General features: G+C 37.9%; 1 protein-coding gene across 4 annotated transcripts in view; it reads right to left on the reverse strand.

Moving 5' to 3' along the window:
- Positions 1-17,098, reverse strand: part of LOC143269234 (uncharacterized) — a 59,452-nt gene extending 42,354 nt beyond the window's left edge. For all 4 annotated transcript variants that reach the window (XM_076554297.1, XM_076554296.1, XM_076554294.1 and 1 more), the window contains exons 1-6: positions 16,710-17,098; positions 14,324-14,438; positions 13,992-14,165; positions 9,799-9,905; positions 8,834-8,971; positions 6,788-6,846 (exon numbers count right to left, since the gene is read on the reverse strand). In XM_076554297.1, the coding sequence (XP_076410412.1) occupies positions 6,788-6,846; positions 8,834-8,971; positions 9,799-9,905; positions 13,992-14,165; positions 14,324-14,438; positions 16,710-16,960 (844 nt within the window). In that variant the 5' untranslated portion in view covers positions 16,961-17,098. The remainder of the gene's footprint in view (positions 1-6,787; positions 6,847-8,833; positions 8,972-9,798; positions 9,906-13,991; positions 14,166-14,323; positions 14,439-16,709) is intronic.
- Positions 17,099-23,340: the final 6,242 nt, after the last annotated feature.

A 23,340-nucleotide genomic window follows, 5' to 3' on the forward strand; every position in this document is an offset into this window, starting at 1 on the left:
GAAACCAAAATTAACGATAAAAATAAATGGCCATATAGAGTACTAACTAATTCTAGAAAAAAGACTTCAATTAGTTGTATATATATGTCTTTGTGTTCGAGTCTCTTATCAGTTTTCTGCAAGAAATCACGGCCTAACATCAACTGAAGTCTCCAGAAAGAAGATGGGGCTCCACAACAACAACAATTCCACGTGGACAATAATAATATCACTAAGCTAACAAACATCATCTACAGATCAACTTTGAACTACAAGGTGCTCAGAGCAATTTTGAGATGACTAGCTGAGATGATCCAGTCTGAAAGACTACTTGAATAAGGACTTGAGATAAACCCTGAACTTTGGCATTATACACAGACTGGATAATGAAGGATATAGTTACCTTTCCTAGAATTTGACAATTAACCTAAATTTTTTCTTTCAGGATAAAGATAACTTCACTGATACCCAGCAGGAAGCAATTTTGAGAATACAATGCCCACATTCCCAAAGAGGTGGTGTGGGGCAGGTGGTTTTTTGGTTCTTTTAATGGGTTTTGGGTCTGGGATAATTTCCACTGTTTAGGGGGGTTGGTTAGAAGTTGTTGTCAAGGCTTAGGAAAAAGGCTAAGCAAAGGAGATTAGATTTAAGGTTCTTGTTTAAAAAAAAAGAAAGAAAAGAAAAGAAAAAGACATTTACTAGTTTTAAGTACTTTACATTATTACCAACTATTAGGATATAAAAAAATGAAAGTTAGTAGTTAGACATTACAATAGAACTTGTAGTCATATTAGATATGTTTTAAAAATTGAACAGATATATTTTAGACAGGTCATCTTCAAACCCTTCAGAGATCTACAGAATATGGCATTTAAAATGTTTTAATAACTTAGAAATTTTTCTTTTTTGAGACATGTCGGCTCCTGGCAGTACCAATCTACTTCAGAGAAAATATGGGCATTGAAGAAACTGCATATGGAGCTAACTTTCATTGTGGCAAAAGTTAGCCACTGGACAATAAAGTATCCTCGAATCAACAGGACAAAATGGACAGACAGGACACGAAACAAAGGACTACTCATTGTTGCCAAAACAAGTGTGGTTATGGCTTTGTCAAAAGGCATCTTCTGAGGCCAGGACAATATGGGCACCATCCCTGAAGTGGCCTTCACAATCCGGAAAAGGTACAGTGCCCTTTTCTTCAAAGGCAGCTGAACAGGCAGTGGGCCGATGGCTTCTGTTGTGCAATGCAACAGCAGCTGAAAGCTCATGCCTCTCAATAGTAGACTGGCATTTAATAGATGGATGTGGAGAAGAAGGGGATGCTGAGATGAAGCCATATATACACAGCCAAGAAGAATGGTCAGCTGAATTCAAAAACTGTCAACAATTTCCAGAATTTATAATCCTGAATCATGACATGACACTAGTAGAATTCAGGTGTTTCTGGTACATGGACTGCTCTCACCCAATGTGAGGTTGAACTGTTGACCCTGTGTACATCCTACCTCACAAATAAGTCTGTCAGATACACTAAGCCTATAGGCTGAAGATGATGCCCCAACACTGCGGAGAAACCTCAGGTGACTGTCCAGGCAGCTCGCTGCTTCTGTCAACTCACAAATTTTTTGGAAGTTGCTTGAGTGCACTTCCTGTTTTTATTTTTGTTAGCTAATATTATTTCCTTCTTGGGTCTCTGAGGGAGTTGAAGTTTAGTTAGTTATAGTTGAAGATTAATTAGGATAGAAAGTGAATTAGATACATTTTGGACTTACCAAAATAGGATAGATAAGGGAATTATTTTCTCTGATTTGACAAACACAAATGGACTAGACATTGTTTAGGTATTTGTTACTTGTATATATTGTATATAGTTATTGTACTTTTGTATATTGTTTTTTCTTTTGTTAGTTATAACCTTTTGCCTTTTTTTTCTTTTTATTAAAATAGAAAAGGGGAAATATGGTGGTATTTTATTCATACTGAAATGTGATTTTTATTGTATGTTAATAAATAAAGTTGCCCAGGGGTCAGAGCTATTAGAGCCATAGCAAGAGCGTGGTGGTGGTGGCGCACACCTTTAATCCTAGCACTTGGTAGAATAGATAGGTAGATCTCTGTGTTTTCAGGGATACAGCCAGCATTGGAGACCTTTAAGACCTGGAGGGCGGTACTTACAGGCAGTGATGAGGCAGTCATGTGTTTGGGGTTACAACCAATGAGAAGACAGAACAGAAAGTCTATTTAAAGACAGACACACAGGAAGTAGCTTTTTTTCCAGGAAGCTAGGAGCACTGCAGGAGGTAAGATTGTAGCTCTGAGCTCTGTCCTCTCGGCTTTCTCTTTTACATTGGTTCTGTGTTTTTTATTTTAAAAAGACTATTGGTTACATCTACTACAAGACCAGGCAAGAAATTTGAGATACCATCAAAAGCTCAGATCTTTGAATTCTATTGGGATACATGAGGAAACAGTATTCTCAATCAATAGCATAGACAAGATTAATAGAAAGATCACAGAGGAATTCTTCATCCAAGTAAGGAAATATATACACACACTGATACAAGAATCAAACAAAACCCCAACCAGACAAGATCAGAAAAAGAAAACTCCAAAGCATATGATAGTAGCACCACCAAATATACAGGACTAAGAAAAATATTGAAAGCTTAAGAAAAAAAAGTATACAAGTCATTTGGAAATGAACATGCCCAGGGCAACAGCTGGATTATCAAATAAAACTCTGAAAAGCAGAAGAACCTGAAGCAATGAACTTCAAATACTAAAAGGCCATGCATGTCAGCCAGGACTCATGGACCCAGTGAATCTGTCTGCCATAGCTGAAGCAGAAACACTTCCATGATACAAGCAGCCTGAAACAGTCATAGCAAATAACAAAGTCTAAACAGACTGCTAAATGTAATACTTCTAACTGAACAGAGGAGTAAGTGTGAGAGGAGACTTTTAGAAAGAAAACAAGCAAAACTAGAATTAAAGGAAATACAAAGGGCATCTAACAACAAAAAACAGGAAAATAAAACACTGCAATCTAGGTACAACTTTCAACAACGAATCCAGATATCAATGGCCTCAACACTCCAGTCAAAAGACAAAGGCTACCTAAACAAATTAAGAAACAAAATCCAACTATCTATTGTCTATGAAAAATCCATTCTTAGTTTAAAAGTCAAGCACCATCTTACAATGAATGGATGCAAAATGTATTCTAAGCAAACAGTGTCAGGAAGCAAGCAGGTATCACCATCCTAATATCTGAAAAATCATTTTCAAACTAAAATGATGCAGAAGAGACAAAGATATGTACTTCATACTAATTAAAGTTTCAACAAATACAAAATAGAATACTTACACACACACACACACACAGAGAGAGAGAGAGAGAGAGAGAGAGAGAGAGAGAGAGAGAGAGAGAGAGAGAATGAAAGAGAGAGTCATATCTTCAGCTGCACCCAACTTCACAAGAAACCTAATGGAACAAAAGGCACAGATCAACACAGACCCAATAACATTACGTGATTGCAAACACCGAGTTTTCCAATTGATTGGTCATCCGGCCCAAATACATACATACAATCTCAGAATTAAATGACATCTTCATTCAATTGACCTAACCAATAATTAAATATTCCACCTCAACACCAAAGAATATATATTCCACTCAGCAGCACAAAGAGGCTCCTCTTAAATAGAGCATATGCCTAGAGACAAAGGAAACTTTAAGAAATACAGAAAATTGAAATAATGCCATGTACAGTATGTAACCATTGAGTCATAAAAGTTAAAATTGACAGGAAAATAAACTCCAGTATGCATATAAACAAATAAATAACCTAATGATCCAAGTTAAGAATTTGAAAAAAAAAGAACAAACCAAACCCCCAAACAGTAGATAGTAAGAAATAATAAAAAGTAAATGAATTAAATAGAAACAAAGAAAACTGTACAAAGAATTAATGAATCTAATTGCTATTTTTCTGAGAAGATAAAGATGACCCACTGACCCCCTTTATCAAGAAGATTCTCTTGAGTCCCACACCAGAATGTACAAGTAGACACGAAGCAGAGATCAACAGAGTCTAGGGATCCCAGTCCCAGTTGATACATCAACTTTACAACTCCAGCATCTATAGCTCAAGGAACATCACAGAAAAGGCAGGTGGAAAGACTGCAAACATCAGGAAGTCTGCTGTGAAACAAACAGTCTCTCATGGAAATGGCTACATTAACAAGATCTGAACAGAGACAATATCAATAGACATGCTAAGGAAGAAGTGGGGAGGAATCTCTGAGGGTCATGCTCCTGGACAAGGAACTGCAGGAAACTACTGACTGCTGAGATAGGAATAATGAGTCTCTCTCAGACAGGAATGCCTAATTGCTTGACCAATGAAACTGTAGTCAACACTGAAACCATGTAACTACAAACAAGACAACTGAACTCAGTAGGTTGTAGTTATCCATTTGTGCCTCTGTGTGTGAATGTGTGCATTGAAGAGTAATTATAAGGGAAGAAGAGACTATCGATTTGAGACCTGTGGGGACATGGAAGAAGCGGGAGCATAGGGAGAGTGCTGGAGGGAAGAAAGGGAAGTGGGAAAGGGATCCAATTGTACTTTAGTTAAAATCTATAGAAAAGAAAACATTCCTTTAATAACATACACAAAAAAGGAAATCATAACAGAATTGAATATTGTGTCATGTTTACCCATATAAATCATGTTTTCTATGATATGTATAACAAAGTAATTATGTTCACTTACTGCAATGCATTCATTTAATGTGTTTTTTATAATGTGTGTGGGTAGCTAAGAAGACAACTTAGAAGTGAATAGCATGCTTTGCTCTTCAAGAGGACCTGTGTTCTGTTCTCAGAACCTATGTGGTATTTTACAATCACCTGTAACTTCAGTTACAAAGAATACAACACCATCTTCTCTCTCCCACAAGCACCAGACATGAACATGGTGCACATGCCTGGTGTACATGCAGGCAAACACTCACACATGAAATAAACAAATAAAATGAATTACAATACAGTGTAGTGGAACTATTAATGAACTAGACACTATGTCAACATTTTTAGGAAAAAAATGTATGAAGTAAACTAAAATGTGCTGTGAGCTGGGGAGAGGCTGGCATGTCACCCCAGTATGGTAATTTGAAAAATATTTTTACATGCAAGTATGTAATTCTGGTGCAAAACTGAGAAACTTTTTAACAAGGCAGTTTCATACAACTAATTTCTTAAACAATTCAGCTGTCAATAGACACTTGATTTTTAAAACTGCCTAGGAGGAGCTGGAAAGAGGAATGGAAAGGGGGAAAGGATATTAATTGTATCATAATTTAAATGCATTTTAAAAATAAAAACTGCTCTTTGTGGGTGAAGGGTAAGAGGAACACTCATCCACTCACCCAAAGGTAAGGGCAGTACAAACTTATAACCACTATGGAAATCTGTTTGGCCATTATTCAAGAAGCTGGTTATGGATCTACCTCAAGATCCAGCTACCCAAATAATATCTAATTACAGAGAATTGAAAAAATTCTAAATGCAACATTTTTAATCTAAAGAAGGGCTACATCCTGTGTGTCTGCTTGAATTTCCTTCTTGCCTCTAAGCTGCCTTGCCATGCACCAAATGGCTTTATTTATCAACCAATCAAAGCAACACATATTCACAGCATACAGAAAGACATCCCACAGCAGATAGTATTAGTGTTTATATAATATATTTTGATTTTTCAAGAATGGAGATAAAACTTGGGCCCTTGTGTCTGTTACACTCTTTCACTATGCTGTGTCCCCAGCCCAATTTTGTTCGTTAATTAATTAATTAATTAATTATTTTTTTTTCTTTTCTGCCACTTTTTTTATTATTATTATTATTATTATTATTATTATTATTATTATTATTATTTTACAACACCATTCAGTTCAACATAATAGCCACAGAATCCCCTGTTCTCCCCCTCTCGCCCACCCCTCCCCCCAGCCCACCCCCCATTCCCACCTCCTCCAGATCAAGGTCTCCCCCGAGGACCGGGGTTGACCTGGTAGACTCAGTCCAGGCAGGTCCATTCCCCCCTCCCAGACCGAGCCAAGTGTCCCTGCATAAGTCCCAGGATTCAAACAGCCAACTCATGCAACGAGCCCAGGACCTGGCACCAATGCACAGCTTCCTCCCAAACAGATCAAGCCAACTGACTGTCTCACCCGTTCAGGTGGCCTGATCCAGTTGGGGGCCCCTCAGCCTTTGGTTCATAGATCCTGTGCTTCCATTCATTTGGTTATTTGTCCCGGTGCTTTATCCAACCTTGGCTTCAACAATTCTTGCTCATATAAACCCTCTTCTTACTCACTAATTAGACTCCCAGTGCTCCACCAGGGGCCCAGCCGTGGATGTCTGCCTTCAGAAGAAGAAAGGAAAGAGGAAAGAAACACCAGCTGCCACCAGGAGGAGCAAGATGTGAAAGTGCTGGCAAGCCACGGCCATGTGGCAACTTATAGATTAATAGAAATGGGTTAAGTAATAGGGACTAGTGAGCCAGAAGCCTGAGCCATTAGAACACACAGTTTGTAAATAATATTAAGCCTCTGAGTGATTATTTTATAAGCAACTGTGGGAGTGTGGGTGAGAGAGATTTGTCCTGGCTGCAGGCTAGGCAGGACACAGAAAAACTTCCAACTACAACTATCAGAGATTATTCTTTGATAAAAAATAAAATCATATTAAACTCAAAAAAAAAAAAGAAGGGCTACAGAGAAGAAACTTTAAAAGACTTACGTGTGAAGGTATTTTGTTGTCTCAAGAGGAGTAAGTCATGCTGAATAATCACCATTTTTCTGCAAAGTATGGAAATGGTGGTAGACAATGTTATTATTTTAATAAGGATGGAAAACCATTTATCAATATATTAAACATTTAAGATATTTCAAATACAATATAAGATTCCATCAGGTCATCTGGATATACCCTTCAAATTTATTAGTTCTAAAAGGTTTTACAAAGTTTCTCATTTTAGAAGGAAAGAACAGAGTGAAATGGTGTAGATTTACTACGATTCAAACCATCTGGATTATCTTGACAGGATGGAAAGTGCCCTAATATAGGAAGGAGTCCTAAGTATTCTTGCTCTGAGAAAGTGTTTCCTTAGGCTCCAGCTTAACTTTCCAAAACTCAGGATTTCCCTACTTTAGTTTAACAGTTTGCTATGAACATTTCACCACCTAAAAACAGGCACGGAAATAGTAAAGCAGTATCTAACTTGCTTCTCAGTCTTGAACTGATTAGAATCCTAAATGAAAGCACACTGTAATTCATGAATGGACCTATTATCAAATGCTACAGAATTCAGAATTTGATATTACTGAAATAAAGAGTAAGCCCATGGTGAGAGTAAGCCCATGGTAAGAACACTAATGAATTCCAAGACATCGGTTGCTCTATTGCTGGTCTTCCTTTAGCCAAGAAGGGAACAATGATCAGAGTTTTGTCATAATGATCCTGAATCGCCATGCTTATCATCAACCTACATGGAAGACAAAAATCGTTTTTTATAAATGCTATAAGTATACTCATGGGTTGTGATGGGGCTTAAATACTGAATACAGTTAATATAATTTAGATTCACAAAATTGTATTCATTGTCTTCCTTCTGAGGCAGAGTTGTGAAATATCCTGAAATCTTGAGGTAAAGATTCAAGTATCTTGAAAAATGTTCCTTTACACAGAAAAAGCACTTAGTAGGCCAATCACTTTCTGTCAACTTCCCTGGGAAAGGCGCTAGAGATCTGTCACAAACACAGATTGTGCTACAGAGGATGATATAAAGGAACCCTTGCCTACAGATTACTATGAAAGAAAGAAAGCATCTCTGGCCTCTTTCTGCAAGTGCTTGGATTAATGTGATAATTTAGTATATCCGCAAACCCATCTGATGGCTAAAAAGAGAGACTCCTCCAAAGTATCGTGCCATGATGGTCTTCTAGGATACTGGAATGCTTTGAATAAGTGATAAGGTTCAGATGCCTAGCAACAGCTTTGGAGAAATCTTAAGAGTTTTAGCTGCCAGAGAACACTATGTTATATTAGGAGAAAATTTGAATTTTCAGGCACATAGTTGAATTTTCAACTACCCTTTTCTCATGACTCCATAACTATTATGATAAAGATACAGATCAGTAGGTACAACCTGATAATCAAGTTTATTTAACACTGGACTAAAAGACAGGTGTAATCACATTAAATCCCCATGAATAAATGCTTCCTAAGTTTTCCTCATGTATGCCATATCTATCTGATATATGTAGGAATTTTTACTTTCTTGGACTGAGGGAGCATGTTAGATTGTTGAGCATTCAGGTAATAAGTTGGATGAAATATTTGGAAGATAAGTATCAAGATTTTCTGTCAAACTACAAATGTTTAGATTCAAAGAAGTAACTCAAAAACTAAAATTCTGTGCCATGCATTGCTTTATTTTTGGAACGACCAGAGCATGCTGGGATCTTGAAAGATAAAGATATTAAGGCTTCCAAAGGAGAGTTTAGCCATGAAGTTGAGTGGTAAAATAAATGCCTCATACATTCAAGTCCCTGAGTGTGATTCTCAGAATCATCACAGATCAGTCTTGAGATTAAGACTCTTGTACACCCGTTGTTATTCTGACCAATCTATCCCTTTGCTTATCTCATGGCAAGTGGAGTTGACTAAAATGCTTCCATTCCAAAAGCATTTAAATAATGAAGTCACGCTTGGTTAAAATACAACATTGGTAAATATTTCATGTCTGAATTTAGTTTCAAATAGCGTTTTAACTTCTGTACTTACGTTTTGCGTTTCCCCATAACGGCATAATAAAGAGCAGTCCATCCAAATGTGTCCTTTAAGTGGTGATCAACACCTTTCTTCAATAAAATTTCAACAATATTTTCACAATCCCATTTAACTGCATACATGAGTGTTGTTCTAGAATGACAGAGGCAATTCGATTACTAAAATGGTGAACTGTATACATTTTACCATGTAAGTATAAAGCCTTTGTGTGTAGAATTGACCATTAACTAAGTAGCCTTAAGCATCCTGAAAGCAGAGTTCAGATTCCTAAAATATGTCCAAGGCTAAAACTAGAAAACTTCTTAGCCCACTATGATACTTTATAGAGTAAAATTTGTATTTTAAATTGTTTATGGTGAATAACTGGAGAAAAGTGACCAGAAGTACAGAAAGCTTTATATGAAAAAGAATGCCATTTCCTTTCTATTCTATTGTAATATAATTCACTGTTAAATACGGAACTGCAATTTGCATAAAATAATAGTAATAATGTTATCAAATAATTTTAATGTTAAAATGAATGTTTTCAATTGCTGATACTAATATCATGCCATATATGTAAGTTTACAACTACCATTCATATATCATCCTTCTCTGCACACCACCAAAAGTATTTGAAGATTAAAGGTTGTTCACAAGGTTGTGTGATTGCAAACTTGAAAACTTTGGAACTGACACTGTAAATGTAAAATCTAATAAAAATGCTATCAACTCATATAAGATCATATGGCAGTCAAAATAAAAATCAAAAAAACAACCTCTCATTATCAAAGGGAATATGAACCTGACTATCATTCTTTGGCATAACCATTTCATGTAATAGATATTTTTTAGATATGTAACTGATGTTTTATTGACTTTTTCTAATCTATTCCAATAACACATTTGAAATGAATGATTTTTACTATTCTAGACTATTTTCAACACAAGCAGTGTTTTAAAAATGCAAAGTGTAGTACCTTTGATATTTATCACATACGTGAAGATTCGCACCGTTTGTGATTAGGTATGCTGCCATGCGGTGTTTCCTTTCTCGGAGGGCTAGCAGCAGAGGGGTCAACCCATCCTGTAATGATATCAATTAATCATTCACAATACTGCATATTTCACAACTGAACTGAAAATCATGTATGTAGCCCTGTGATCATAATGTTTACCATAGACTTGACCACAGTAGTCTTTTCCTTATTAGCCTAATGCACCTTCTAACGATCCTCAAGATTGCAATATTCTAACCACGGCTACAGTCATCACAAAGTCCTCTAGTCCATTACAGAACTCATGTGACACCCATGGACCTATGGTTCCTGTCACAGAAGTTGTCATAGTACTTTGAAGCCATGGCCCTCTCCCCTCAGAGTTTATCTAAAGAGACACACACCGACACACAGTAGCAAAGGTGTTAGATCCTAAGTTGCATGGATGAGCAAAATTGTCTTTTCTATGTCAAAAATTCTCCTGTATTTCAAAAGACAGTTATGTGGCAGATGTACCATTTCCCAACAGAAAAATTCAATTAAGCATGATGACAAAACTATGGAATTGTCCAGTATTTTAAACCTGATTTTGGAAGTACTGTTTGGCAAATCTTCTGTGGGGCAAACATGAGCGACAGCAGAAGTTGTTTCTCAGGCACAATTCTCCGAGTATTGTAATGATGTGGTATTTGCTGAGGACACAGAGGAAGCTCTGCTTGATTCTCCATTCAGGAAGGGCCAGGGGTAACAATGTCTGCCTCTTGCTCTGAACAGGTCACCAAAGAAATGACCTCAAAATGAGTACAATCTCAAAGAATCTTTTTTCATTCTTCGAACTCACAAAGATCCGCCTGCCTCTGCCTCCCGAGTGCTCGAATTAAAGGCGTGCGCCAACACTGCCCAACTCAAAGAATCTTTTATTGCTTACCTTGAAATGTATTCTGTCCTGTTACAAGTTGAAAACTGTTTTAGTGTTTAGAAAATCCAGTACATTTTTAAAATGTTTTTTATTTATATTATTTTTAGACAATTTCCTACATGATATCTGTATTTACGTAGTTTCTACACCCTCACTCCTCCAACTCCCCCTAACTCCCTCTGAAATTCAGGACATGTTTTTTATTACTATCACACACACACATGTGTATTATGTACAACTTACTGGTTCCATGTAATGTGAACAGACTCTCTGTGTGCCTCTTTTTTATGTCTCTGCCTCTCCTTTTCTTTTTCCCTCCCCCTCTGTCTCCCTCTCTTCCTGTATGTGTGTTGGTTTGTGTGTGTGTTCATGTGTGTGTATGTGCATGTGTGTAAGTGTGTGTGTTTAAGGATGGCCACTGTGGCTGGATAAACTATTGAGGAGTTTAGAGTGTATCGCTGGAGAAAATTGAAATCTACTCTCAGCAGTTATGGATAATGGGCAACTCTTTATTTACGAGTGTAGTTTTGAAGTTTCCCCTATCAAGTGTTTGCATGTCAACTGGTGTTTTCCTTGTGCAGGTCTTATTTAGGCAACCATATTATTGAGATTTCATAGATGAATTATCCCTTCTGTATCTAGAAGACACTTTTCTGCAACAGTCATCCTGGTCACTGGAACTCAGAGGTTTTTTTTGTTTTGTTTTTTTGTTTGTTTGTTTGATTGTTTGGGCTTTTTTTCTTTAGAACTTTCTTTCTCAGTGTCACCTAAAACTTAAGTGTGGGTGTTGTATTGTAGATGTAGGATTGTGGTAGGCACCCATGCTCCTTTGGTTTTTGCATTTTCACTAGTTGTGGATCTCTGTTATACTCTGTATTTGCTGCATTTTAATCATCATTGCATCTAAGTCCAATTTACTGAGTGACTGTACTGTGCTATAGCTATACAGATCTGTGTAATTGAAGTTTTAGAGATGGGCAAGGCATTGCTTTCTTTCTGATTTATATTTTGCTTAGAAAACAATCTAAGCAGGAATCAAAATAGAGCAATAATTTAAAAGTATTTTAAACATTAGGTGATTCAGAAATGAAGGCACAACTGTAATCCCATCAAGAGAGTGCAGGGTATTGCAGGAGGATCATGACTTCTAGGAAAGTCTGGGCTACATAGTGAAACCCTATCTAAAAAATTAATATTGGAAGTCTATGATGATTTTAGGATTATCAATATCTGTGAGATTAAGAAGATGTATTGTAATTGACAGGAGTGAAAAAGCCTTGCCCAACTCCACAGCTAACAAAAGACACAGTGCCAGGTAGGGAAAAATTCCCTAGGCTTTTTGGGAGTTCCAGAGATTTCCCAAACAATATGAGCTAACAACCCCTGCTCTTGGTTGCCTCCAGTCACTTAAGTGTAAGATCTTGTTACAAAAGACACCAAATCCTTTGGAGGGAAGACTGGCAGGAATAAAGCTGGAACTAACCCAGTGATTCCTACCCAAGTACTAGCTTCCTTAGAATCTGTGGTGCTCTGCAAACTGCCAAAGGAGAAAAGGAATCTTCAGACATCTTAAATTTATATCAAAGCACTAAGAAATAAGGCTAGTAGAATGAAATACCTGTATTGGCAAAGCAGGTGAAATGGGGGAATACAGCTCTGGTTTGTTAGCAAATAAAACACACTTGGAGTTTGGATCGTGGAAGTACCTCCTGCAGGGAACCATTCCATCATAGGGGCTCAAAAGCAAAATGATTGGATTTGTTATAGTCAGGATGAAGCATAGTTTTTAAAATTCTCCTAGAGATTGAGCATGCACTGCGTTCCTGGAGAAAACGGAGGTATGAATGGACTGCGCTGTTCCATAGCCATTTGGTTTGTTTACTAAAATTTTAACCTCTGCTGCATGCGTACTAATGGATGTGTGGAAATCAAGTGCTTGTAGTGCAATGTACCATGCTTCAGTTGCAAATATTCAGTCTGTGATAGCAGTTTGAAGGTTAAGTATCACCCACAGCCTGAAGTGATTTATATCCCAGCACAGCTTGTCAATATTTTGGGTAGGTGTTGAAACTTTTGGAATTGGATATTTGATGGGTGTGATATTGGTATGTAGGCAGTTTTGGGGTACACCTATTCTGAGTTTTTCAAGGAGCCACTGATTCTGTTTCTGTGGAGATAAGAGGAGAAAGGAAGGATCACAAGTTCCTGATACCACGGACCAAGCTATCTCCAGCTGCCTATAGGAAGTTATCTTGATGGCTAACCAATGAAGAGAACCCAGCCCCTGGTGGGCAGCACCACAGCCTTGTTTCAGAACATGGCTGTGTAAGACTTTACAGAGATAGCTGCATAGTAAGCAAACAGGCACTCTGGACTCATTCATTTCTCCCTCTCTTGAGGATAGATGATATGTCAACAGCTTTCTCAAGATCCTGATTCTGTGCTTTCCCCAGTAATATATAGTAACTTGGAAATGTAAGTCAAATAATCCTTTTAGTCCATTATCTATTTTTATAAATATTTTCTATGGCTCCATAAAAGTAAGCTAAATTCTCTAATACTGATTTCAATAAATTAACATTTACTTCTCCCCATTTGGAAATAATTTTGAGAGCTATATTCAATGCAATTTAATCATATTCACCCCTTCCCTTTCACTACTTTCCAAATGCACCCCTCTTCTGTACCCATCCATCTTTCTAACCTTATTGATATAAACCCCCTCTCAAGTCTCTGGGGTCACTGTAGAAGATCAGGGTAAAGCTTGTAAGAGCCAGGTCCACTGGATGATCAAAAGCAAAGAGTGTCTCATGGGCACACCAGCGTAGATGTTCATATGACATCACAGTCACCGTGAAAACATGCAGAAGACCCTTGGAAGCTCAAGTGACACAAAATCTCATTATGCAAGCAGGAATTTAGCATGAAGGTCTGCTCTGAGCTGAGGACTTCTCTATAGTTACAGCTGCTAGGACTGGATAGACATTTTCATTTAAAAGTGTGGCCTGGGTGGACTGATCATGCTCCAGTGGATGGTCATATACCCAAGAGTATGTGGGCAGCACAAATTGGACTCAATGGGGGTAAAAAACAATAACAACATATCAATACTTAGATGGATACCGATCAAGTTATTTCAAAGGGCCGGTCAAGTAATACTTAAACTTCTAAACATGAAAAATTTGGACCAAGATATGACACCTGTTAAAGCATATAGTTTTCAAATACTTGGGAATTCAATTTAGAAAATCTTTACCTTTGTAGTATCTTCAATGTTTCCCCCAAATTCAAGAAGACTGCTGGCAATATCTGGCCTGTCTACATACACTGCATGGTGGATCGCTGCTTCTCCATTGCAGTCTTTAATATTGGGATCTGCTCCATGATGAAGTAGGACAGACACGATCTCTATCTCCCAGCTCTGTATAGCCTGTGGATATTGTTACCAGGAAAACACTGTTAATTTAAAGAATACACGAGAAACTTCCCCCAGCTTTCACCATGATTTATATTTAAGTGACTTTAATTTTACTTTCGTTCTAAACCCTTAGATCAACTTAATTACTGAAATTGAAGTCTTTGAAATACCTTCATTAGTGGTGTGGACTTTTGATTGTCAAGGGCATTTATCTTACAGTCCTCAAATAACAGTAAATGAACCATATCGATATGACCATAGAAACACGCAAAGTGGAGCGCAGTTCTGTGGGAATGAGAGACATTTTGAAGGAAAACTGTAAGGCACTATTATCAACATACACAATCACTCTGGCATTTATAAATATTATATAACATTTAAGTCCATTGACCTCTAAAAATATTTAACTTCAAAATTTATTTTTATTTGCTCTTATAATTTACTGTATTTAAAAATTTACTACAACTATCATTTATGGCAGTGTGAATAATACACACACCTGCTGCAGCCTAGAGAAGTGCTCTATTAGTGAACTACGTAGTAAAGAGCAGCCTATTTGAACAAAAAAAACATGACTATTGGGTGAACTCATTTTCAGTTTGAATCCTACTCTAGACACTGCCATCAACCTCCTACTTCTCAGCCTTCCTGTGTTGTGAATTCTTGTCCAGAAAATGAGTGTTAAAAGGAATACTTCTATCAAATTAGGATGACTCAATTAGATTTTTTGCAACTATTCAGAAAATATTCTTCAACAACAACTGAACAATCTTTTAGGTATTTAAGTTATGAACGTTAACACTATAATAAACATATTTCAAGTCAATATTAGTTCCATTATCTCTATTTTGTAAATATATTAAGGAGTATAAACTTTAGAGTCTAAGGATATCTCTTCAAAACTTGAGACAAATTCTACTATAAACTTATGCTTCTGCTGCCTCAGCCTTCAAAGAGCTTGGATTGTAGATATGACACACCACTGAGCTTGAGATTTGGTTTTTTGCACATTTTAACTCAGCTAAAATTGAAATGTCATTTACAATTCATAATGTACAACAGTGACTGCCAAAACTTAAAGGCAATTCTTAATACATAAGATAGCATGTCATTTGTGCCATGCATGATGTCTCTACTAAGTGAAATGTGATATATAATATGATATACATATATATATATATATATATATATATATATATATATATACATATCCATGCATATAAAACATTTCTAGACTTTTACTGGATTTTTTTTTTTTTTTTTTTTTTTTTTTTTTTTTTTTTTTTTTTTTTTTTTTTTTTTTTTTTTTTTTTTTTTTTGGTTTTTTCGAGACAGGGTTTCTCTGTGTAGCTTTGCGCCTTTCCTGGAACTCACTTGGTAGCCCAGGCTGGCCTCGAACTCACAAAGATCCGCCTGCCTCTGCCTCCCAAGTGCTGGGATTAAAGGCGTGCGCCACCACCGCCCGGCTTTTTACTGGATTTTTTAAAGAAAGTAATGAAATGTACTATTGATAAAAACTGAAAAGTATCAACAGCAAAATCTAAATGCACAGCAAACTTGGCTTTGATTTTTAAGAAACTTTAATTCAAAGGAACTAAGTATGGAATTTCAATTCAAATACATAAGAATGGCCATTTTTGACAATAGTTAAATTCACAGCATACATACGAATTAGATACGTGCTAAGCCTAACATCAGTGTCTAATATCAGTTTCACCAGGGAGATTTAGTACACTGTGGGCCACCTCAAACAAACCCAAAATTGGGAAAGCAAGATAGTTTGTTGATTTGTAAATCATGAAATTCACAGCAAGTTCCATTTACCTCTATCAGAAGTAAGTAAAGATATCAGAAGTAACTTTCAGAGAACTTGGAGCTTGTCAGCACATTGTGTTATTAAAATGGTGGCTGATCAAGGCCGCACTGAATAAACTTTCAGAAACACATGAAGTAATGAGTGAAGAAACATAGGAGAAATTTATGGAGATGGGAGAGTGAGATCCCCATGAAACTAGTGAGAAACAACAAGAAAATGAAGGAGCAGCAGGAAGAGGAGAAATATCAAGTTTTGATTATTTCTATTATTTTCAGTGAGGAATATAAATGTTAGTACACACAGATAAAAGATTCATAGTGAATGTTTTTGGGTGATATTAGGTTGGAGGAAAACATTGAGGAACACTACTTGATCTCTGTAGTTTCTACAGTTTACACAACATTGTGTTTAATAGGTACATTGAAATTAATTCTCATTTCTTTATAGTTTGTTAGATTATTCCATTGTGTATTCAATGCTCCATAAGAAAATGCTTCATAGGGGGATTGCGGGGTGACAGTAAACCTGCTGGAGCTTTGGTCTATGGTTCTCCTGCTCCAGAAGAAGATCTGGACACTGGACCTCTGTGTGATCACGGGTACCAAGGAGACTGTAGTCCAGAAAGCACAGCTGGTCTCTCCTCACCCCTGTTGCCCTCAACAGAGCTAGTCAAGGTAGGCTTCTCCCATCACCCGATTTCATCATTAATGATTTCATCATTAGCTTCCAAGTGTTCTTACCGTTTCCCTTCATCCTCATCATTCACATGAAAATTCTTCTTCATGAGGAGACGCAGCACCACTTTGAGCTTTCCCATGCATACTGCTTCATGGAATTCGTTTTCAGGGTCATAAGGCTGGCAGTACCTGTCTTCAGTTCCACAGTAAAAGCAGGACAAGTATCCCGTTGCCCTGCTTGGGCCATCACAAAATCCCAAGGGAGTTTTCGGCTCCTTTTTACAGCACAAGAGCTTCCTCCGGGTGGACAACATAGCTGTGACCACCTTTCTATCAACTCAACACTAAGTAATTTTAGGAAATGATGGACTTTTAACCACTGACCGTCTAACAACCAGAGCCTGACTCTGTGACTCCCACAAGTGCGAGGCTATGGTTTGACCAGTCAAACCGAAGCATCCAGTTATAGAACAGTCGTTGCTAAGCAACACTGGTAAACAAAAGCATGCTCGTTCTTCCTCAGGCATAACTGACAGTTTCATGGAGCAAATAGTGCTCACTGCGCATGTGCAATGTAAGCGTGGTGGTCTCCTGGGCTTTAGTTTGTGTATATCCTGCAAGATCTCGATCTCTTTATTTCTTTATTCCCCACAACAATCTTGATTGGTACTTACTTTCTTTGGGGGTGTAATTACTCATTATGATATCTTTTTTTGGTTTTGTTCTTATTTTACTGAGTGTTGGTTTTTTATTTCCTTTTTCACTAAGAGGTCAAGGATGGGCATGTCTTTGTAAGGAAATTTCTCTCTTGAAGCTTCTCCCTGATATTTTTGGTTCAGTGTTCTTTGAATTTTCAATGTAGTGAAAAGCTGTAAAATTACTATTTTTGTGACTCAGGAGTGATGGTACACACCTTAATCCCAGCCTTTGGCAGGAGGCAGAGACATATGGATTTCTGTGAGTTCTAGGTCAGCCTGGTCTAATGAGCCAGAGCTGCATAGTGAGAACCTCCTTAAGAAAATGAAATGAAAAGATGTTTTTAGTTTTACATGATTTCAATACTAAGAGGAGAAGTTTTTATCTGGTCATGTCTGTTGTGATTCTAAATTTATTCTGTGCACCTGGGTGTGTTTCTCTTGATATGAGGAAATTTCTGCTGTTGTTTCATAGAGCATATTTTCTATCCCTGAAAATCTCCACACACTATCTGTAGTGTTAGATACTTATATTTGCTGTCTGAGCTACTTTTGAACGAGAATGTCCCACACAGGTTCAGCTATTTGAACACTTGGTCCCAGAGGGTGGTGCTAATTGGGGAGGATGTGGAACATCTGGGAGATGGAGCCTTGATAGATGACATCTGTCTCTGGAGACAGGCCTTGAATGGTCATAGTCTCTGCCCATTGTGTTTGCTCTCTGCTTCCTGAGTGTGGTTGAGATGGAACCTCTAAGCTTCCTTTTCCTGCCCCCAGGTTGGCCATTTGTGCTAAGTCTCCCCACCATGATAGACTCCCATGCTTTTGGAACTTAAAGCCTAAATACACTCTTCATTCTGTAAGATGCTTCTGGTCATGATGTTTTATCATAGAAACAGAAAATTAACAAACGCAATCTCTGAACAGTAGCATCTCAGGGATCATAAAAGATGTGCTCATTACTTTTAATTTATTAATATCTAAATATAATAATACACATACCTTTGTATCTCTAATGTTTTTGTACTGGATTTTCACTCTAATGCTGATTCTTTTGAAAGAATTTCTATGCTTTGTGTATAGAGACATATTTCCATTAAAAAAAAACCTGCAAAAGTGAAATTCCCAATAGCCAGTGTCTCCAATGAGTACATGAGCAACACAAATTCTACTTGGTGTATTTGGAGCAGGGACACAGGTGTTGGGTGGTGGACCTGGGAGAAATGGGAAGCTAATGTGATTGTTACACACTTTTTGCAATTCCCAATAAGCCATACAAACATTATGTCGGAAAAATTACTGTGATAGTTTTCACATTCTTTCTCCTGAATTTCACATCCAAGTTGTGTATTAATTTTCTTATACATTCAGTTGTTTTATTTGTATCCTCACTGTAATAATGGATGTTTCATTTCTAATTATTTTAAATTTTATTTATATAATAGTAGTTATTCTTCCCACAGCTCCAGAGAAGCTAGGAAACAAGGAGGATCCTAAGAGGGACACATGGATCACCTTGAGAAGGGGAAATAAATGAGTTCTCCATGTGTAAACTGGTGATGGTGGGCAATATGGGGAGGGGATGGGAGATGAAAACATGTGGGAACAGGATAGTCAAGGGGGGGATGGATGGAGTGGGAGAGCAATGAAAGAGATATTTTGATAGAGAGAGAAATTATGGGGTTAAGGAGAAACCTGGTGCTAGGGAAATTCCCAGGAATCCACAAAGACAACCCCAGATTAGACTACCAGAAATAGTCGAGAGGATGCCTGAACTACCCTACCTGGGTAATCAGATTAGTGAATAGCATAACTGTCACCATTATGATGGAAGCAGATGCAGAGATCCATAGCCAAGCACCAGGCCAATCTCAGGGAGTCCAATCCAAGAGAGGGAGGAGGGATTCTATGAGCAAGAGGGTCAAGATCATGATGGGGAAATATACAGAGACTACTGAACCAAGCTCATAGGAACTCACAAACTTTAGACAGCTTTGGAACCCCACATGGGACTGGACTAGGCCCTCTGCACACCGGAGACAGTTGTGTAGCTGGGTCTACTTGAAGGGACCCTAGCAATGGGACCAGGATCTATCCCTGGTACATGAGCTGGCTTTCTGAAGCCTATTACCAATGGTGGGACACCTTGCTCAGCCATGATGCAAGGGGGAGGGCCTTGGTCCTGCCTCAACTGAATGTAGCAGGCTCTGCTGACTCCCCATGGGAGGCCTTACCCTTTGAGAGGAGGGGATGGGGGTTGGGTCAGGGGGAGGAAGGCTGTGGGGGAGTGGAAGGAGGGATGAGAGGAGGATCTGTCACTGGTGTGTAAAATGAATAAAAAATTCTTAAATTAAAAAAATTAAATTTCTCAAATTGCTCAACATCCTTAGCCATCGGGTAAATGCAAATCAAACTGATTCTGAGATATCATCTTATACCTGTTAGAATGGCTAAGATCAAAAACACTGAAGACAGCGTATGTTTGAGAGAATGTAGAGCAAGGTGAACACTCCTCCACTGCTGGTAGGAGTGCAAACTTATACAGCCACTTTGGAAATCAATATGGTGGTGTTTCAGAAAATTAGGAGTCAATTTTCCTCAAGACCCAGCTCTACCACTCTATGGCATATACTCACGGAATGTTCAATCACACCACAAGACACATGCTCAACTATGTTCATAGCATCATTATTCGTAATAGGCAGAACCTGGAAACAACCTAGATGCCCCTCAACAGAAAAATGGATTAAGAAAATGTGGTACATATACACAATGGAGTACTACTCAGCAGTGAAAAACAATGACATCATGAAATTTTCAGACAAATGGATAGAACTAGAAAATATCATCCTGAGTGAGGTAACCCAGACTCAGAAGGACAAACATGGTATATACTCACTCAAACATGGTATGTACTTGCGCAGACTACAACCCACAGCTCCAGAGAAGCTAGCTAACAAGGAGTACCCAAAGAGGGACACATGGATTGCCCTGGGAAGGGGAAAGAGATGATCTCCATGAGTAAACTGGGGATGAGGGGTAGGCAATGGAGGTTAGGGGGTAGGGGATGGATGAGAACATAAGGGAACTGGAATGGATGGAGTGGGAAAGCAGTGAAAGAGATACCATGATAAAGGGAGATATCATGGGTATAGAGAGAAAACTAGTGCTAGAGAAGTTGCCAGGAGTCCCCAAGGATGACCCCAGCTTAGACTAGTAGCAATAGTGGAGAGGGTGCCTGAACTGGCTTACCCTGGTAATCAGATCGGTGAATACCCTAACTGTCATCATAGAGCCTTTCTCCAGTAATTGATGGAAGCAGATGCAAAGATCCACAACCATGCATCAGGCCAAGCTCCAGGAGTCCAGTCAAAGAGAGAGAAGAGGGATTGTATGAGCAAGGGGCATCAAGATCATGATTGGGAAACCTGCAGAGATGACCAAACCAAACTAGTGGGAACTCATGCAATTTGGATCAATAGCTGTGGAGCCTGCATAGGACTGGACTAGGCCCTCTTCATCGTGAGACAGTTGTGTAGCTTGATCTGCTTAAGTGGCCCCCTGGCAGTAGGATCAGAATTCATCCCTGGTGCATGAGAAGGCTTTTTGGAGAGCACTACCTATGATGGGACACCTTGCATAGCCTTGGTTCAGGGGGTGGGGCTTGGACCTGCCTGTACTAAATGTACCTCCCCATGGGAGCCCTTACCTTCTTGTAGGAGGGAATGAAGGGTGGGTTGGGAAGGGGAAGCTGGAGGGGCAGAGGGAGGGAAGAAGGGATCTTTGATTGGTATGTAAAATGAATAAAAAACTCTAAAGAAAAAAAATAAAAGAAAATACAAATATATGAAAAAATAAATTTCTCTGTCTCTGTCTCTCTGTGTAATTCTATATGTTATGTGTGTGAAGGTGCTTGAGGTGGCTAGAATAAAGTGTTGTATTACCTGTAGTTGAAGTAACAGGCAGTTGTGCCCACTTGAACTGCATTCTAAGAACTAAACTTGAGTTCTAATGCAGAGTAAGAAACACTTTAAGCACTACAGAATATCTCCAGTTCTGGTTTTATAATTCCATATTATATTTTGATTAACATATAAATATATCACTTTACCTTTTTCTTTCCCTCCTTGATCTCTTCCAATGTTTTCACCTTCCAAATTATTCTGTTTTTCCATTACCTCTTAAACTGATAGCCTCTTTTTAAAATTATTACTGTTTTATATACAGAGAGAGAGAGAGAGAGAGAGAGAGAGAGAGAATATAACGTGCTGAGTCCACTTCATGTTGCTTTTGTGTATATGTACCACATTTTCATTATCCATCTATCAGTTGAACTACATTAAGATTTTTTTCATTTCCTAGCTATTGTTAAAAGAGCAAGAATGGACATGATTGAAAAGGCATGGATGAGCAGAGGGTATGTACATGAAGGTCATGGGAAACTCACTGAGCAAGAGCCTTAGGTTCCTTCCTAAGTTGGAGGTCTGGCTATTTAGAGTGTGTGATTAAATACTGTTGCATGACCACTAGGGGACTTATCCCTGGAAAAGACTAATTTTCCCTCTTTCAGTAGTGGTTAGCTGTCTATTGTTCCTTTTAAAAATTACTTTTTTAATGTTTAAAATGTTTATTTTTTAGATCCATATTTTTTAACAATTACAAGATTACTGGTTTTCAAAATTTCATGCAAGATATTTTGATCAAGCTTTCCATTCCCCCAACTCATGCAAGATCTTCCCTTCCACATTATGAACCGAAGCTTTTGTCTCCTCTTTTCTTTTTCTTTTGCAATAATACCACAAAACAAATATAAAAACAAAAATGAGAAAACACAAATTCCCCCTGACACATACACAAAAAAACCTGGAATTCATTTTTGTTGGCCAACTACTCTTGGCCATGGGATTTTGTACACACAGAGTCACTCCATTATAGAAAACAGGTTTTCCCTTTCTGGTAGGTATACATTTCAGATACCTTCTTTGTTAGGGATAGGAACCCTATTTCATTTTTCACCCTCCTCAATGCTGGAACTCCATGTAGTTGAACCTGTGCAAGTTTTTTGTGTTCTGCCACAGTCTTTATGAATTCACTTGTGCATCAGATCCATTGTGTCTAGAAGACATCATGTCCATGGTGTTTTTTTTTTCATTTCATGACAGAAACTTACGTTAAAATTTTGTCATGAATGAATATATTCTTTTTATGTACCAAGATTCTGTATTCTCATTTTAGGATATATAACACATGAGCATGATCTAGGTAAATTTTCACCCTGGAGAAATAGTTACCACATTGGATAATGCAGTTACATGATACAGAAGAAAACAAAACACTGTTGTTTTCCAAAACAAAAGTTTATGAATGGTGCATTCTTTACAATTAATGAAGAAGCTGTGTGAAAAGTATACACTATCACATTTTTAAATCTTATAGCACTATGGACAAGAAGAATGTTAGAATTTTTTGAAATTGGTTACATAAAAGGTTGGAAGACACCACGTTCATCCAATATTTGATAATTGAAATGTAGTCTATGAGGCATGATTAACACAGAATGAGTAGATTCTATTTTGTGAGCACATCTTTACAACTGTACAATATTGAGTTACTTGCAAACTTATGCAAAACACGCAGGAGAACATTTAAATTATGTAGCTGGATAAGAATGTGGCTAATTTCTCCAATCCACAATGAAAGTTTTGTCGATTGCTGTGGAATGGTCTTTCCGAACCCTGCGAATAGGTGTTGCTCTTATGGGATGATGAATGAAGCTCTTTTGCCTATATGGCAAGGCAGCTTAGAGCCAGGTGAAAAATCCAAGGAGAGATACGGGGAGAAGAAAGATTGAGTTAGGGATGACAATGCATGCCTCTAGAGGAGCAAGATGTAATAGAACACAGGTAAAGCCACGAAACACATGGCAATACATAAATTAATAGAAATGGGCTAATCTAAGAGGTAAGAGCTAGCTAGCAATAAGCCTGAGCCATACACGA

This window comes from Peromyscus maniculatus, chromosome 18 (genome assembly GCF_049852395.1).
Source record: "Peromyscus maniculatus bairdii isolate BWxNUB_F1_BW_parent chromosome 18, HU_Pman_BW_mat_3.1, whole genome shotgun sequence".
Lineage (NCBI taxonomy): Eukaryota > Metazoa > Chordata > Mammalia > Rodentia > Cricetidae > Peromyscus > Peromyscus maniculatus.